The sequence below is a fragment of the Paroedura picta genome, chromosome 3, assembly GCF_049243985.1.
Source record: "Paroedura picta isolate Pp20150507F chromosome 3, Ppicta_v3.0, whole genome shotgun sequence".
NCBI lineage: Eukaryota > Metazoa > Chordata > Lepidosauria > Squamata > Gekkonidae > Paroedura > Paroedura picta.
This window is the reverse complement of record NC_135371.1, coordinates 154,946,634-154,964,195: the sequence shown is the minus strand read 5'-3', so window position 1 is coordinate 154,964,195 and position 17,562 is coordinate 154,946,634. Positions and strand designations below refer to the sequence as shown.

The window sequence follows — 17,562 nt, the reverse complement described above, 5'->3', positions numbered from 1 at the left end:
CTCTGCCTAGGATATTAAGTTAGGGAAGCTTTGAGAAGAACACCAGAGTCCCCTACTACGTTATTCCAAATTACAAGCCTCAAGGATGAGTAACACAATACAGCCTCAGCACTTACCCTCTTCTGGGTGCCCCTCAGCACCAGTCCCCTCGCGAGAGACTTCCGCCAAGGCTAGACAGCCCTTTTTCAAGCGTGTGTGTGACTTCCGCTGCCGCACCATAAAGCCTCCAATTCCTGTGCCAGGAACAGGGCAGGAGTTTAGTGAAAACACAGCGGGATCTCCCTCCCTCTTGGGTCCTGACCCAGGTAGGGAACCACTCACCAGGGCGGTATGGCTTGCGTTTCCGCTTCTTGACCTCCTCTGAATCCTCCAGCAGACCCTTGCCCAACTCGGCATCTGCAGCAGCTTCCCTGTCCGGGGTAGGCGGAGGTTCCAGTTTGATTTCACACTCCATATGCTCAACACTCACTGCAGGTGGAGGGGAAGAGAAATGATTAGATAAGATTCATTCATCTACCCACTACTCCCAACCCATACCTACTACTCTCTTCCTCTCTTTCTTATGATTGTATACAAATGTGCCAGACCTATAAGGGCCTCATTATCGCCCCTCTTCCCCAAAGACCACTGAGTTCAACTTGCATTTAAACAAAATAACTTTGAATTATGGATTTGCTTCACAGTACGGCTTATAGGTTATCGCTCTCATGCAAGCCACACAGAAGTTACCAAAGCAATAGGGTGGATTTAACCATCCTTTGAAAAGCTTTCCTCCAATCTCAGGTACCTTCCTTGAATGGATTTTCTTCCTCCAGAGCAGCGGTTCTCAACCTTCCTAATGCCGCGACCCTTTAATACAGTTCCTCATGTTGTGGTGTCCGCCAACCATAAAATTATGCAAGTGTTCTTTCACAGAAATTAAACCAAAACTGACCAATGGCATAAAGATCCCTTGTTCATGATGGTATATAAATTGTTTTTTTTCCGGGGTTGCTCAGTTCAGTTCTGCCTCTTGTCCCACCATGCCGATCTCGCTCTTTTCTACTGCTCCAGGCAGATGAACGCTCTATCTTGATCTACCCCGCAAGGCTGTTGGGTAGATGGCACCCCACCCCTGGCCAAGCTGCTTGCCCTGCCACGACCCCTGTGAAAGGGTCATTTGACCCCCAATGGGGTCCCGGCCCCCCAGGTTGAGAATCACTGCTCCAGAGGAAGAGCTACTTAGGGGAAGGCTCCAAATTCTACCTAATGGCATGGCAGGATAAGGGCTGGATCCACTCCAGGAAGAGTTTCCTTCCTCAACTGTAGGAACTTGAACTATGGGATCACAGAGTAAGCACACAACCCAGATTTGTTTCATGCACAAATATGTTCCATAACTTCTGTATTTCATGGCATCTCTGCAGGCTGCAGACACACACCACAAAAAATTATCTCTCGGCTTCTGGGGAACATGGCAACCTGATAGGGAGCACTAATTCCTTATTCTACTCCTTCTAAATCAGGGGTAGTCAAACTGCGGCCCTCCAGATGTCCATGGACTACAATTCCCAGGAGCCCCCTGCCAGCGAATTGTAGTCCATGGACATCTGGAGGGCCGCAGTTTGACTACCCCTGTTCTAAATCAATCTGGATTCAGTAATCTTTGCAATACTTTGGACTCCCAGAATGGCAATGTTTTGGATATTTTTTTTTACTCCCGGAACTGTGATCACAATTGAAAAGGCTGGCAGTCTTCTAACCATGTTCAAAGTCAGCTTCCAATATGTAGCGGTAAGACGGACCCACTTCAAAAATTTATGGCTTTTGGAAGAAGGATTCTGATAGACTCTGGTCTTTAATAACAGTTATTCAGCAAGAGATGTATATAATCAAGCTTTAAAGAACTTTATCTTGGCATAAAGACACACTTGGCTGCTTTTCAAGAAAATCTCATCTTCAATAATAGAGTGAAAATACTGAGCGAAGCCCTTTTTAAAATATATTATCTGCTCTGCAGAATACATAACTGGTTATTTTCATTTTTACTTTCTCGTCTTTATTTTTCAATTTTTAAAAATGACTGCCAAAGAGGTTTGAAGAGCTCAGTGTTTAAGCCATGATATGATGTAGCGAAGATTTTAAGAACACCGTTTCGCCAGACCGTTGGTTCATCGGAAAGACAAAACAGATTCATTTTCTTGTGTTATGTATTTTCCTTCCCAAAATGAAAAACAACATAAACACTTTTTTCTTCTTCTTCTGAAGACATTAGAGGAATAATCATGCTGGGAAACAAAGGTAAGACCCTGCTTTCTCCCCCCTCTCCTTATTTCTCCTCCTTTTCCCCTTCCCTTCCCCCCCTTTCTCATTTATCACCTTTCTCCCATGTTTTACTATATTATAATTTTAATAGGGGGGGAAATTGTTGGTCGGTGATAGAATGATGTTAGTGATTTAACAGTCAGAAGATAAGTTACCTTTTTCATCTATACTACATTTATTCAGAACTAGCAAGGAAGCCCATTGCAACCAGGAATGCAATGGGCACTAAGACTCAGGAGACACTGGCATTCATGCATAGAAAACAGTATAAAGGTAAAGGTATATCCCCTGTGCAAGCACTGGGTCATGTTTGACCCTTGGGGTGATGCCCTCTAGCGTTTTCATGGCAGACGCAATATGGGGTGGTTTGCCAGTGCCTTCCCCAGTCATTACCGACCTTGGAAGGATGGAAGGCTGAGTCAACCTTGAGCCGGCTGCTGGGATTGAACTCCCAGCCTCATGGGCAGAGCTTTCAGACTGCATGTCTGCTGCCTTACCACTCTGCGCCACAAGAGGCTCTTAGAAAACAGTATACAGAATGATATATGGAAGTGTATACAAGGTCTTGATAAAAAGAAGAGCGAAAAGGAAAATGGTAACAGCAACACATTAAAGAGACAAAGAAAAAGAGTACAGATGAAATAGATGAGGACCACAGCACTGAAGAAACAGTGGAAAAATTATTGTAAATATTGGTTCACCAAATGCAACAACTTGAAGAACTCAGAAAACTATTCAAGATTCAGAGAAAAGAACCTTAAGGAATATCTAAGGTATTCAGAGAAATATTCAAGAGTCTGAGAAACGAACCCAGAAGAACATTTTAGAAGTGTGCCAAATGATATTGATTGGATTACCATAAATTTGTTTAAAATTACAAGAACAAAGACAAGAAATTATATTAGTCAAACAGAAGAAAGAAGATAATGACTGATGTTTAGAAAGACAGGCTCTTCAGACTGAGAAGGCAACAATGAATTGAAATCCTGGAAACTTACTGCAGATCTAGTAATTTGCATTTTAGAGGAATCCCAGAGGATTTTGGAAGACTAAATTTGGAACAAAACTTTTGTGATTTACTTCTGAATTGAAGGTATTCTGATACTGACCAAATTTTTAGAGTAAATTCAAGATTTAGATTCAAGAATATGCTACCTCAAGAAACACTGATTCAATTCGCCCATAAGAAACATTGCTAAAGAAACAAAGGAAATCACCACTCAAGGTTGTGGGAAAAGATCTTTCAGGATTTTTCAGGATTTACCAACATGTATTTTAAAAAAAGGGTAGACTTCAACTTTTTGAGACAGATCTTACAAAATAAATAAATAAAACATAATTGGAAGCCAAGAACATTCTATTAGGTTTCTGCCTAATTACCAAAAATTTTACATGAACTATTCAAATACACGGTGAAAGCAATTTGAATTATTTATGCAGCAAAATGGAAATTAGACAACTGCCCACATTTAGAAGAATGGGAAAATAAACTTGTTGAATATGCAGGAATAGCAAAATTGACAACGTATTTGAGAAACAGAACTATTATGAAATCTGAGGAAAGATGAGTGTGTATTATGCTAGCACAGCCTTTATCAAATTTTTTACTATTAAGGAACCCCTGAAGCATTCTTCAGCCTTCAAGAAACCACAGAAGTGGCACAATCATGCAGAATATGGTTTGGAAGCATAGCTATGTACACCCTCACCAGGGGCCCCTTCCCTTCCCACCCTCTCCAGGGCCACTTGGCCATTTTGGGAAGGGGGAAATGGGTCAACATGACCATATATGATCATATCATCTGATAAATGTTTAACAAATTTTAAAAATATATTAGAATAGATTTTTTTTTACACCATGATATATACTTATCTATTGAGGGTTCTAATAAATATGAAGCAGTGGCAAAAATGTATTATGTTGAATACATAGTAATGATGAAAACAGTCTTATAGTCAAAATAGAGTAGTTATGAAGTTTGACATTTTGATTATAAAATTGTACCTTAACAGAAATAAGAATTGTTGTATTTTATATTTTATAGATAGAATAGATTTTATATAGATAATAGTACCTTGAAAATTATAATGAAAGGGATAATATTCCCTGTCCTGTGCATTATGAACTACAGGATAGTCCTTGGGAAATGTAATTATATTGTATAATCCATTTTCCCTTTTCTTTTCTGAACGCTCACTATTTTTCTTATCTTTAAACAGCCCGTGGCGCCACGGGCGCCACGCACTAAATAAATGGTTAAGGGGTCTTGAGGTGGGATTTGTCCGTGATGAGGAAGGGTCCGGATTGGACCCTTCCTCATGACAGACAATCGGAGGGACCAATCGGCAGGCGCGAAGCGCCTGCCTATTGGTCCCTCAGATTCCCAGCCCCAGCAACTGCGAGCCGCGCGAAGTGCCTCTTGCCGCGTCAGGCCGCCGCCCAAGGGAGCCCCCGGCAGTCGCGCGAAGCGCGGCTGCCGGGGGTTCCCTGCCTGGCGGCCTGACGCCCGAGGGAGCCCCCGGCAGTCGCGCGAAGCGCGGCTGCCGGGGGCTCCCTGCCTGGCAGCCTGATGCGGCGAAAGAACGCCAACCAAGCCAGCCACCGCCCATCAGACCGCCGCCGCTGGAACACCAACGCCGAAGAAAGACACCCACCCACAGTAAGTGCCTAGCGCCCGCTGCATTTAGCTGCAGCGGGCTTGATTACTAGTATATATATATATATAAAATCTCTTAATCTCCACAAAGTGAAAAAAATCTCTCCGCATTTGATTTTGGAACACTACTTTTTGATTTCTGCTGCCCGGCAGATTTAACTGCACTGAACTAAACAGATATGAATTCAAATGCCAGGCAGCTCCATTATATTCACACTCCAGCATACATGGCCCTTCATGAAGGAAGAACACAAACCTTCTGCTTTCAAGATCTCCTCTGTCTCTACATCACCGTCCTTTTTCTCATCTGGGCCCAGAGGGTCAGCTCCTTCCAGCCCACCTTCGCCATTGAGGGTACATGGCCGTGGTGTTGTTGGTGTAACCTTACGCGGCCGGCGCTTGTGCAGAGGTGACAAAGACAGATTACGAAGCACAGCCATACCAGTTTCCGTCAGCCAGACACCTTCAAAGCGAAAATACTGGGGTTCTGTGAGACAAGAAGGAAGGATGGAATTTGGAAGGTACGTCAACCTAGTACAACACCTCCTGTGTTACTTGGCAGGACTAGATAGAGGGGCTTAACATCTCTTTGCTTTAGCCTACTTAAAGCATATTCTTTTCCAGAGGATAATAAGTCAGAAGTTTGCGCTTGTCACAAAACCTTCTGCGTTTGAGACAGATAAAAGCAAATAAATTTTCATTCAAGAGTAATTAACTTGGGGAATTCACCACCACAGGGTGCTGTGATGGCCACTAGTTGCCTCGCTTTAAATGTGGATTATAGCCCAGGGTATCCCAATCTCATCATATCTTGAAAGCTAAGCAGGGCGGACCTGGCTCATTCTTGGATGGGAGACCTTTAAGGAATACCAGGGTTGTAATATGGAGACAGGCAATAGCAAGCCACTTCTGAACATCCCTTGCCTTGGATCGCCGTAAGTCAGCTGTGACTTGACAGCAAAAAAAAAACATCACCCACAAATTTGCAGAGGATGACAACCTTTGATGGATTACTCGCCACAATGACTCAATGGAACATTCAAGTTCAAAGGCAGTAACATTACGGATATTAAATGATGAAGAGCAACACGGGGGGGGGGGTCTCTGGCCTCTGTTGCCTGCTTCCAGGATGTCTTGGGGCATCTTGTGTGAACCACAATGCTGTGCTAGAGATTCAGCATGGCTGTTTGTATTATTTGTTTCCAACCCAATGCTCATTTCCTCTAGCTCAGATTGCCCAACAGGGATTACAAACTAGAAACACTTGGCCAAAATACTGAATGCAGAGGACCCTCATTGGATGCTTGTGTTCTGCACTAAGAGCAACTACATTATTCTGACAAATGCTAAGCAAGCTATGCAAATGTCCATAGATTTGAACCACTTATTCTCCTTCTCCAACCACCAAGAGTTATGCAGAGCAGCAAAGCCTCGCTTCCTAATCAACAAAATCCTTTTCAGACCCTCTTTTAAAAACACTAATTAACCATAAACATTGCTAATAAGAACAACAATAGCAATATTATAAAGAACATGAATAGTTAATTGGTGTCAAAGAAAGGACTAGCAATAATAAACAGTGCTGTTCCAAAACAGGCATACTTGGACCGGTGAATATTCACACAGTCACATCGTACAGAATCTGGGTGGGTCGGTGAAATATTTTAAACACTTTAGACTTGACAATATACTAGGATGGAGCTTTTGTTGGATTTGTCCCCCAGATTTTTCCAATGAATTCCATAAAAAGGTAGCCATCTGCTTGTGAAATTCATTGCGTATGAAATGATGGATTGTCAATACGTTTGAGCTGGAGGAGATTTCGTCAAAGATGAGGTGAACCCAAATCTTGATCATTGGCTGCATGCATTTAATCTCATCCACAGCCATGAGGTCTAGAAGCTTGGCTGTTCTTTGATCATAAGTATGAGATGGAATGCTCAGAAGCAGAATTCCACAACCAATTTTTAACACTGTGCTTTTGCTATGAAACCTGGATACACACAAAATGCATTCAGCTCTACTTGTGCATCAAACAAACAACTCAAGCCCGAAGGCGATAACACGTGATGTGGATGGTGGCATTTAAGGTCCAGGAAAAACAAGGCTTGTGCTATGCTCTTTTAGCACTAAAAAAGGATTTCAGACCTCAAGCTCCTGGTTAACATTTCTATTGAAAGTAGGCTAAAGGAAGAACAGGGGATGGTCCTGTTTATTTGCTTATCGATTTATTTCCTATATATAAATCAGATTTCTGCCAGAAGAAAAGCAATTATTACTAAAAATATTTTCAGCAACAGAAAAATGGTTGGCAACAATTAAGAACAGCACTAAGAAAAACCCCACGTCATAAAACAATTACAGCTGAAAGGGGTGGGGGTGGGATCTTCAAAAACTACCCTCTGCTTCATTGTTTGACAACCAGAGCCATGGATAAAACAATCAGACAAATGAAGCCCCCCACAGCATAGGCTAGTTAAAACCATACAATCTATCCTGGGGCACTTTAGGAATGTCACTTGGCCTTGGGACCTGGCTGTGGGGAGTATGTGTGTGTATTTGTAGAAGACCAAGGTACAAGGGATAGTTTACCATTTTAATCAATCATTGACAGTTTTCATACCCACATAATAAAAAAGCTAATCTTCTCCAAGAAGCTTACCTGGCTCCTTGACTGGGATAATTTCTGGAGGGGGAACTGCAACTTAAAGGGAAAGAAAGGCAAGAAGAGGTAAGAGGCCTGAGCTATTTCCTATGGCTGCCTTTTTGAACCCTTCCCCCCCCCCCACCCCAAAAAAACCATGCAATATGGAATGCAGATATTTTGAGGATATGCACCATTCCTGCCCTTACCCTTGTCCTCCTGCTCTCCTCCCACAGAAGTATTGTCACTATCCTAGTGCAGAGTTATGCCTTTCCCCATTCACTCTCAGCAACCTCAGCGCCATCAATAGCATGCCCATGTGTCTCCCAACTCTTCGGCCCTTTTCAGATTCCCTCCTCACTTCCATTACCAGTCAGACTTCCACAGTCTCAGCTAACCCAAAGGTACATCCCTCCCCACTTCATACAGCCTTTCTGCAGAAAGGAAAATGCAACAGCAGGTCTACTTCCCTTTTAAAGGGAAATATTTTCCTACCCTTCCCACTACCACCCCTCCCTTCCTCCCCACTTGTGAGATACTTTATTTGAGCTGAGCCACTTTAAGGACAAGAAGGAAAAACAGGTGGTTGTCGAAACCTAGGAAAATGGAAAAGGGGAAATAAACCAGCCCTCCAAATTTAGAGAAGCAAAAAAAAAAAAATCATCATTTCCACCAGGCAGTATTATGTCACCTGTGTATGGAAGGCACGTGGAATTGTCCACATTCCTTGCTATCCCCACAGTTCCCTTGAGTGCCATGAAAGATCAGTCCCAGGGTCACAAAACCCATGCACAGAAACAGCTGCAAGGGTTGATAGGTTGGGAGACAAAGAAGGACGAAGGAACAAAACTGCACCCCCTTCTTTCAGCAGAGCTGTGTGTGCAGAAGGGGGAGTGATGTCACTCTGGTTCCCACTCGCCCACAAAGGTCCTGCAATCCCAGGACTGGATCTCTCCAGGGGCCAGAGGGAAGAGCAATAATGGAGAGGAATGTGGAGCTACACCTTCTTTGCCCACTGTCTAGTAGCTGCTGCTCCCATTTCTTCTTCTTGAAGCTCAGCTGGAGGCTCTCAGTCCATCCTAATACTCACCTATAGGCTTGACTATGTAGGGCTGACACGAGGTACAGTCAAACCCCTCATCTGCTGCTTGCTCCACTTCTTCCTCAGTGAAAAGATTGTCGCACACCGCATGCATCCATCTGAGAAGCGCAAAACATTGCAAATGGCTGAAGGCAGAGCCAGAGGGGGCTCCTGTGCTTCCTTCTCTGTGGGGCGGCCTGGCCACCAAGACAGGCTGAGGGGTAAGGCATGCTACTGTCTGGGCTGGGGAACAGGAAATACTCCAGAAGCTGGCTGTTTAAAAAGGATCATATGGGATCTCTCCAGACCAAACCATGTATTGTGTATGCTTATCAGCCTAGGCAGTGTTCTGCAAACCCAGAGCTTACCAGACACACTCAAAGGCAAGGAATTCAGGACCCAGGGCCAGCTGGGAAGGGTCTGCTGAGCACTTGCCCTTCTCCCATCCAAGAACTTTTGCATAATGCTTACTAGAAGTGTGTGGCGGAGCGCCTCTGCGGCTCACTGTGTACAGCATTAGCAGCACCTGGGGATTTGTGGCAGTGGGGGCTGACATAACTTTCTCCCTAGGACACTGCCCCCGAGGCTTGTGGCTGCCCAGCCACCAGCAATAGCTGGAAGATGAAGTTTAACTGCAGGCATCTGGGCCAACCCACCAGTGCTCCCTACCGGTGAGCTGGGTGCTACACCAGCTTCCAACATCTGTGAGAGAATGGCAAGCGCTACCAACTTGCCCAAGCTCCTTACTGTGTTTAAGAACTATGTTAGTGGTTTGATTGTAGCACTGTTTCAATTCAGGTTAGCACTTGGGATCTCTGCTTTGGTGCTGGAGAAAGGCAGGATACAAATTTCTGAATCAAAGGACTGTCTCCTTCTATGTCTCCATGGGCCCATTAAGTTTGTCAAGCATCCAGGATGGCTCTCCTGACACTTAGGGCCACCCATTCAGAGAATGAACCAAAGCCTGGGCCTTTTCCATCCTGGTTTCTGCTTTGTGGAACAGACTCCCTGAACAGGTGAGGGGGAAGGGACCCTTCTTGGAGATCATCAGGAAACACTGCAATGCTTGCTTTGCAGTATCAGGGCTTTTGAGGGGGTTTGAATGGCAAACATCTTTTAAAGGGGGAGATTTGAGGTTTGCCATTTTATTTTTTTGATTTTAACTGAAAATATTTTTTATCACTGCAAATTGCCTTGAGACAAAAGGAAAAGCAGGATATAAATGTTTAAATAAACAAACTTTCATCTAAACACAGCTTCAGTAAAAAGCTAAGAAATTTTCGTACTCCTTTTGTTTATACTCTTCTTTTAATGACAACTGATCTCCCCACCTATGGGACAATATTCTTCACCTTTTTTCTCCCAAATGACCACATCTATTAAAAAGAAAATTATCTACACTCTAGGAACACTATGACATGATGCAAACAGCCAGCTGCCAAAAGTTTATCACATGACCAGCCCATCACCTGTAGCCTTGAAGAGCACAAAAAAAAATCATTCACTATGATTTTTCCCTTCACAGATGAAGCTAAGGTGGCCAGAACTGAAGGCAATAATGGATAGGGGCTACGGAAGAACAAACTTGTCACACACTTCCAGATGTCTAGGATCAAGCTTTCAAGAGGCTGTCCCCCATTTGAACAGACTAAACCCCCGCATCAATAGCTTCAAAAGGGAGGTTAGTGACAGCTTACAGAAAAGCACAGGAAAATGGAATTAATAATTCTGGGATTCTATCATGTTTTCTTAAAAGGTTATCCCTCCAAGAGTAAGGCAGCGGCTCTATTGTCTGTTCCACATAATATATTTCTGGTAAGGCCTTGGAGGAGGAGCTGGTCTCATGGCTTAAATGCCACTCAGTGCTTAACACCCACTCAGGCTGGCTGTCCCGCCCCTGAGTGCCTCCTCCTCCAACCAGCTTGCCTGTCTGTCCAGCGGCCAGCCAATCACCTCATGTAACCCATCCCAAGCTCAGAGGCTGAAGATCCCAGCTGCAGCCTTTCCAGGTCCTTGGGGGAGGGAGAGGCCACCCACAGAATTCTTCCACCCCCCACCCCCCAATCTAGCGCCCATTGTATTCCTGAATGTAACGGGTTTGGCCCCTAGTAATCCTTATAAGTGCCATCTAAAACTACTTCAATTGGCTGATCTGAACACATTATGTTATATGGGCAAGTTATGTAAAGGAGTCAGGTCTTACCGCTCACAATGCTGGCACTGGATTAGTAAATCATCCTCCACATACTTCACATGGCAAATGGGGCAGGTGACAAGACTGGCGCAGGGTGCGCAGTGGGTGTAATTGTTCTGCCATTCGCAGTGGAAACCAGGTGATACTGCCCCACACTGCACACAGCACACACACCTGTAAGAGAAAGAGAGGGACCGGGGGAAGGGGGGAATCAGTGATTGCCCTGTGACCCATCCCATCATCCTCCCTCAAACCAGAGATTGCTTAAAATGGGAACAACAGCTCAGCCCCTTTGTTCGTGGCTATATTACATGCAGTAGCTTCATGCATGTCCAAAATCTGTGTTTTTACAGAAAGGTTCTTCTCCATTCAGAGATAATCACTAGCTTAAAAAAAAAATCATATGTTTTTCAGTAATCTACAGTAATTAACTTCTCTTGGTATCTTGGGCTGCATTAAGTTATAATATAAAGACTCTCAAAGTACCTGGAAAATATTGCTGAACCTGGCTCAAAGTACTTGGAAAATATTGCTGAACCTGGGGATGCGGGGAGAACTCGCCTGGTCTCTTAAAATGGAAATTAACAAATACAAATGGGACTATATTTCAACAAGCAGTAGTCCCACAGGACTAGCAAAAGGTTTCAAATCCCATCCTCTCCTCACCCACTTACTGGGCCCTCCACCCTCCAGACCCCTCACTCACTGCTGCCACTAAGTGCCTGGCTCATGGCACTGGCAACTGCCAACTACCTAGCTTATGTGGTGGCAGTGAAGAAGGCCTTGGAAGCCAGCACTTCCACCAGAGAGCTGGAAGAGGCCCCTAGCCCCATGAGGAAAGGAGGAGGAGAAGGGAGTTTGCTTCACCCATTTCACCCCTCACAAAAGACAACTGTTGCTGTGATGAGGAGGAACCTTGCCTCGAAATGGTTACCGATTCCTCCACTGTAGTAATGTAGTCAAAATGTTAATATTTTTTCTTCTAATTGGTGGGCCTTTTGACACAAACTTGGATGCTGACCCAGATTTGTGTAAACATTCCCCCTACTCTGTACCTGACGCTAGTGTGTGGATTTAATGATCCACAGGCCAAGCCCCCAATCCAAAATTTGGTACAGGAACGTTTGGAATGTTCCCATCTTCTTCCTCCTTAAGGCTATAATACAGATCAATGAAAATGCAAGAGGTAATTTCAGCAGTTTCCCTTGCCCTATATTTATTGGGCCACTGACTGTGTTGGTAGCCATCCTGGCTGGATGATAGCCATCACCCCTCAAGTAGCAGGATGGAATACTTACTGGCTCAGTTCAAATTCCAGAACAGGAAATACTGCAAGTTCCCCTGAACACTGGTTAGAGCTCAAATATGTTAAAACTGTAAGTATCATATGTCAGGAAGGAATGCTATACTTTAAATGTGAATGCAATAGAGTTTTTTCTTTAGATTTGATGTCTTGAAAATTACTGCTGTTAAGCAGAGATTGTTTTTTTTTAAAACGTGAAAGGCAAAAAACAAAGCAAAATCCTTATACAAAAATAACATTAAGACTTGTCACAGGAAGAAATAAGAGGAACTCAAAGGAATGTTCCAGACCCAGCTCCTCAGACTCAGAAGGGGCTCTGCTATAGACACTTAAGTATGGAGGTATGTTTCGAGTGGACGCGTGACAGGTACCTTAAGTGTTTTCTACAGAGGGATTTGTGGTTTCCTGTTGCCACGGCAGCCGCTGATAGAGCCAAATGGCAACAGGGCAGCTCGTGAAGAGCCATGCAGGCGATTACCATCAACCCAAAGAGCCACATTTGTTTCCATCCCAGGCAGGAGAACCACATCTCAAGGAGGCTTGTAGCTTAACTGTTCCTCTGGCGGCCACAGTTTCAAGGTGGGAGCTGTGCGCCAACCATAACTCCCTTGGACAAGGGGTATCACACTGTGTCACACCGAGAACAGAAGTGGTATGTGGGATTGTCAAAGAGCCCCACGAGGCTCCAAGTCACTAAGTATCAGTGTAATACAGGGGTAGTCAAACTGTGGCCCTCCAGATGTCCATGGACTACAATTCCCATGAGAATTTTAGTTCATGGACATCTGGAGGGCCGCAGTTTGACTACCCCTGGTGTAATAGAAGCTTCCACGTGGCAGGTTGCTCTGCATTTTCCCTGCCCTAGTAGCCTGCTGTGGCCACTTCCCTACCCTGCTGTTGGAGGGCTTAAAAAAAAACCCAACAAATGGGCAATTGGCACATTTAATATTATAACAAGCCGTCTTTCACGTTCTTTGAATTCCCAGCTTTCGTTTAAAATGAAGACTGTTGCCCCTTTCATTGCAGTCAGAAGGGGAAAGGCATATTGCTGCAATGAACAGCCTGACAGACTGAACATCGCAATGGTATAAAGAACACGTGCACTGATTTTTTTTTAAGTCCTCCAGTAGCAGGGTGGGGAAAACATTTGCTCCAGAGGAGAAAGATACCCATGTGGACAAATTGGAAAGATTCCCATTCATGTGGATGTTGCCCTGGCTTTGCTGGCATTTTCCCCAAAGCATTCCAGCAAAGCTGGTTTGGGAAAAATTGCAGGAAAGGTCAAGAGAACCCAGGAGGTGCATGGAAGCATCACAATGCTGTAGGGAAGAGAGGGGAAAGCCTACTTTCCAACTATCATCCCGAACGGAGCAAACAACCTGTGACAAAATGACCCGAGTCCCAGGAATTTTGCCTGATATAGGCCTTCCAATGCAGCCAACGCCAAAGCCCATTTTCAAATAGATTCTTAGCCTGGTTTTAGATTTAGTATTAACACATTACTATAATGATATATTTTTTACTAACATTAAAACATTCACTTTGTCTTATTGTAAACTGCCTTGGACAGCAGATTGGGTGTGGAATGGCTGCATAGAAAGATTCTAAACAAAACTGAAAATTAAATAGAATCCCATCATGGACAGATGAGCTGATTAAGCTTTAATCCATTACAGCAACAGAGAAATTACGTTCTCCACAGATTTGTGACTCAAGAGCACTGTGGGTTTGTCTAAAACAACTACAGATGCGAGGTCTGAGCCCTCATAACTGCAGAGAAAGACTTTAAAACAGGTGGGCGGTATTGTCTAGCAAAACAGATCAGACAAGTCCAGCACACCTATGCCAAACTGTGTACCCAACACAGTGTAGAGCAGGGGTAGTCAAGCTGTGGTCCTCCAGATGTTCATGGACTACAATTCCCATGAGCCCCTGCCAGCAAATGCTGGCAGGGGATCATGGTAATTGTAGTCCATGAACATCTGGAGGACCACAGCTTGACTACCCCTGGTGTAGAGAACTTATTTGATTTATAGCACATTTTCAATCACGAGCTCCTCAAAGCTATTGGCATCCTTTTAAACGCACAGGGACAATTTTCCCAACCCTACTCCAGATCTCACAATGTAATTACTCCCTGCTATTCTGCCTTGGATGTTATTTCGCTGGTGGCCTTGGAACAGCAGCTGCAGAGCAGCATGCGCTCTCCCCACACTCTTCAGTGTCCCTGTAACCCAGGAAGGAGAGCCAGGTGCCGCTCTGCCCCAGATATTCTTTATTACTTCCCTAGCCAGGCAACTCCAAATTTCTTCAGAGGACAAAACTGCACAGAGTCCTGTCCTTAAAACCCTCCCGCCCAAACCCTTGTCTCTCACCATTTACACTTCCAGCCACCTTTCGGCACGGTATTGAGGGGCGGGTCCAGGCAATAGGTGTGGTAGCTGATGTCGCAGTCATCGCACAGCAAGAGACGAGATGGGTCGGATGCCTTGCCGCAGACTTCACACACAATGCACTCTACACAACGCCAGCCCTTGAGCAGCATCACCTTGGTTATCTTTGAGGGAGAAGGAACAGAAATGGAGCCCTACATGCGGCAGCAGGAGAAACTGGGGAGGGGGAGCTACTTGGTAAGGCAGTGTGTGCGTAGTACACAGGCCCCACTAAAAATAAAGACCCTCCCACCCAGTCTGCCAAAATGACATAATTAAACCCACAGAGAGTGTTAAGCAATTTAGAGTTTGGATCTCAAGGAAGCAGGGGCCCAGTGGAGCTTTCATGTGGCAGCTAAATCCACTGCAACCACTGTTTGCTTACCTAGGTTCCCTGTTCTTATGTGATATTTCCTACCTTTTTTTTAAACCTAGGCTCCTTGCTCCTGTACCATATGCTCCATGTGACCCCAAGCCTCTTGACAGAGAAAAATAAAAAGACTTGAAGATGGATCATGATTTTTCAAACTCTATCCAAATTAAGCTCGTTGAAACATTCTGAGGCTCAAGTTACCTAAATCTGGGTTGTCTCACTGCAGCATTTGAAGTCACAGTGCAGGGTGTCTTGACATACTGCCTGACTGCTGTGTTTGAATGGCTGAGAGTGAACAATGGAAACTGAACCCTGACAAGATGGAGCTAATTCTGGCTGGGAAAGCCGAGGTCTTGAAGGAAACTGTGTTTCCCACTTTTCATGGGCTTCAGCCAACCCTTGCTGATTCAGGTAAGAACCTAAGGTTATACTAGACCCAGCATTACTACTGAACAAGTAAGTTAATGGCGCAAACAACGCTTCCATCCAACCTGGAAGATTGCCCCCCCATGATTTAACTGACCTGCTCACTTCAGTCTAAACCAGGGGTAGTCAACCTGTGGTCCTTCAGATGTTAATGGACTACAATTTCCATGAGCCCCTACCAGCAAACGTTGGCAGGGGCTCATGGGAATTGTAGTCCATGAACATCTGGAGGACCACAGGTTGACTACCCTTGGTCTACACCACAGTAACATCAAGACTAGAATATTGTAATATAGGTTTCCCCTCAAAGTCAACTCAAAAACTCCCATTAATGCTGCAGCTCCATTATTATAGGAGTTAGCTGGAGCATGCATATTACAACCACTCTGGAGTTACTCCAATGGCTGCCCATTGGTTAATTCTGAGTACAGTCCCTCATACACAAAGCCCTTCATAGCCTTGCGCCCTCTCCTCATATGCTTTGCCATGACAACTTCAATTATCTGAACAAGTCCTTCTACAGGTTCTAACCTGAAAATGGGCACAATCAGCCACAGCCTGTGCACATGCATTTTCCGTAGTGGCCCCTTTCCCATGAAATGGATTACCTGAGGAGGTCAGGAGGGCTCCTATACTTTTGGCTTTTGACTATGCAAAAGGGTAGGCATTTTTGGCTGCATGATGGCAGACTGCCTCAGGGAGACGTTTCAATAGATAGAACAGCATTGTGGAATGCTACTGTATTGAGAGCCAGCTTGGTGTAGTGGTTAGGCCCGCCAATTTCTAATCTGCCAAGCCGAGTTTGATTCCCCACTCCCCCACATGCAGCCAGCTGGGTGACCTTGGGCTGGCCACAGCACTGATAAAGCTGTTCTGACCGAGCAGTAATATCAGGGCTCTCTCAGCCTCACCCACCTCACAGGGTGTCTGTTGTGGGGAAAGAGAAGGCAATTGTAAGCCACTTTGAGACTACTTCTGGTAGACAAAAGTGGCAAATAAGAATCAACTCTTCTTCTTCTTGCTTTATGTGTTTATCTTGCTCTAACCGCATTAGGTAAAGGTAAAGGTATCCCCTGTGCAAGCACCGAGTCATGTCTGACCCTTGGGGTGACGCCCTCTAGCGTTTTCATGGCAGACTCAATACGGGGTGGTTTGCCAGTGCCTTCCCCAGTCATTACCGCTTACCCCCCAGCAAGCTGGGTACTCATTTTACCGACCTCGGAAGGATGGAAGGCTGAGTCAACCTTGAGCCGGCTGCTGGGATCGAACTCCCAACCTCATGGGCAGACAGTTCCAGACAGCATATCGCTGCCTTACCACTCTGCGCCACAAGAGGCTCATTTCACCGCATTATGCAGTACTATTTCTTGCATTGTTTAACATGACACATTCAATATTTAAACTTTGTTTCAGATTTCTGTAATCCTAGTCCTATTACAATGTCTATCCTCAAGACTGTGCTGACTTACATTATGTAATCCACCTTGAGTTTCAGTTTCAGAAAGGCAAACTATAAATAACATAAATTTAAATGTTTGCACATATGGCACACCGTAGCTTACCTTGCTATTGACACAGTATGGATGGTAACACTGAGAGCATTGAGAACATGCAAGGAGATGTCCCTCAGCACCACGACCAAAGCTACCACAGACGACACACATGTCCTGCCAGGGGAGAGAGAGAGGGGTCACCTTCTCTTCTATCCGGTATTATTTACTGCATTAATATTCTGCCCACTCTGTATTTTACAACAAAAAGTTAAGACTGCCAGCCAATAAAATTTGTGACACACCTTGGTGCGTATTATATTTGGTGGAAAGTTCATATATTTGATGGAAATGGCCTTTCAGGACTCTTGAATGGGGCAGTATGAGAGTACCTGAAATAAGAACATCAGAACTTGTAGCTAGAAGGGAAGGCCATCCCAAATATCAATGCAAAAAAAGGAGATGGGAGTGCAATGTGGATATACACAAGCCAAAATGGCCTAATAAATAAGCAAGCTCAAAGCTCACCAATACTGGGGAGGAAATTCAGGTTTGAAAGACGTTGCGGATATCGTCAGCAACAGCAGCTGCATCAGAAACAGCCAGTTTTCACCTAATGAAGGGAACTGCTACCAACTGCAGGTTTCAATAGCTTGAT

At 44.6% G+C, this 17,562-nt stretch overlaps 1 protein-coding gene and 1 long non-coding RNA gene across 7 annotated transcripts in view; one reads left to right on the top strand and one right to left on the bottom strand.

The window, feature by feature from the left end:
* The window catches only part of KMT2D (lysine methyltransferase 2D), a 96,115-nt gene that overhangs the window by 48,149 nt on the left and 30,404 nt on the right, over positions 1–17,562 (bottom strand). For 4 of the 5 annotated variants that reach the window (XM_077328793.1, XM_077328796.1, XM_077328797.1 and 1 more), the window contains 9 exons: positions 16,977–17,081; positions 15,034–15,093; positions 14,559–14,740; positions 10,890–11,054; positions 8,696–8,805; positions 7,624–7,665; positions 5,218–5,448; positions 322–468; positions 117–233 (listed from right to left, as the gene is read on the bottom strand). In XM_077328793.1, coding sequence (XP_077184908.1) covers positions 117–233; positions 322–468; positions 5,218–5,448; positions 7,624–7,665; positions 8,696–8,805; positions 10,890–11,054; positions 14,559–14,740; positions 15,034–15,093; positions 16,977–17,081 — 1,159 coding nt within the window. The remainder of the gene's footprint in view (positions 1–116; positions 234–321; positions 469–5,217; positions 5,449–7,623; positions 7,666–8,695; positions 8,806–10,889; positions 11,055–14,558; positions 14,741–15,033; positions 15,094–16,976; positions 17,082–17,562) is intronic. The other variant, XM_077328795.1, reaches the window with a different exon arrangement.
* Positions 7,613–16,982, top strand: LOC143833237 (uncharacterized). Of its 2 annotated transcripts, XR_013229572.1 has the most exons (4): positions 7,613–7,692; positions 10,212–10,367; positions 12,438–12,524; positions 15,051–16,982. It is a non-coding gene; the product is annotated as an uncharacterized LOC143833237 (long non-coding RNA). The 2 variants fall into 2 exon arrangements; XR_013229571.1 differs by lacking the exon at positions 7,613–7,692 and having other exon boundaries at positions 8,812–10,367.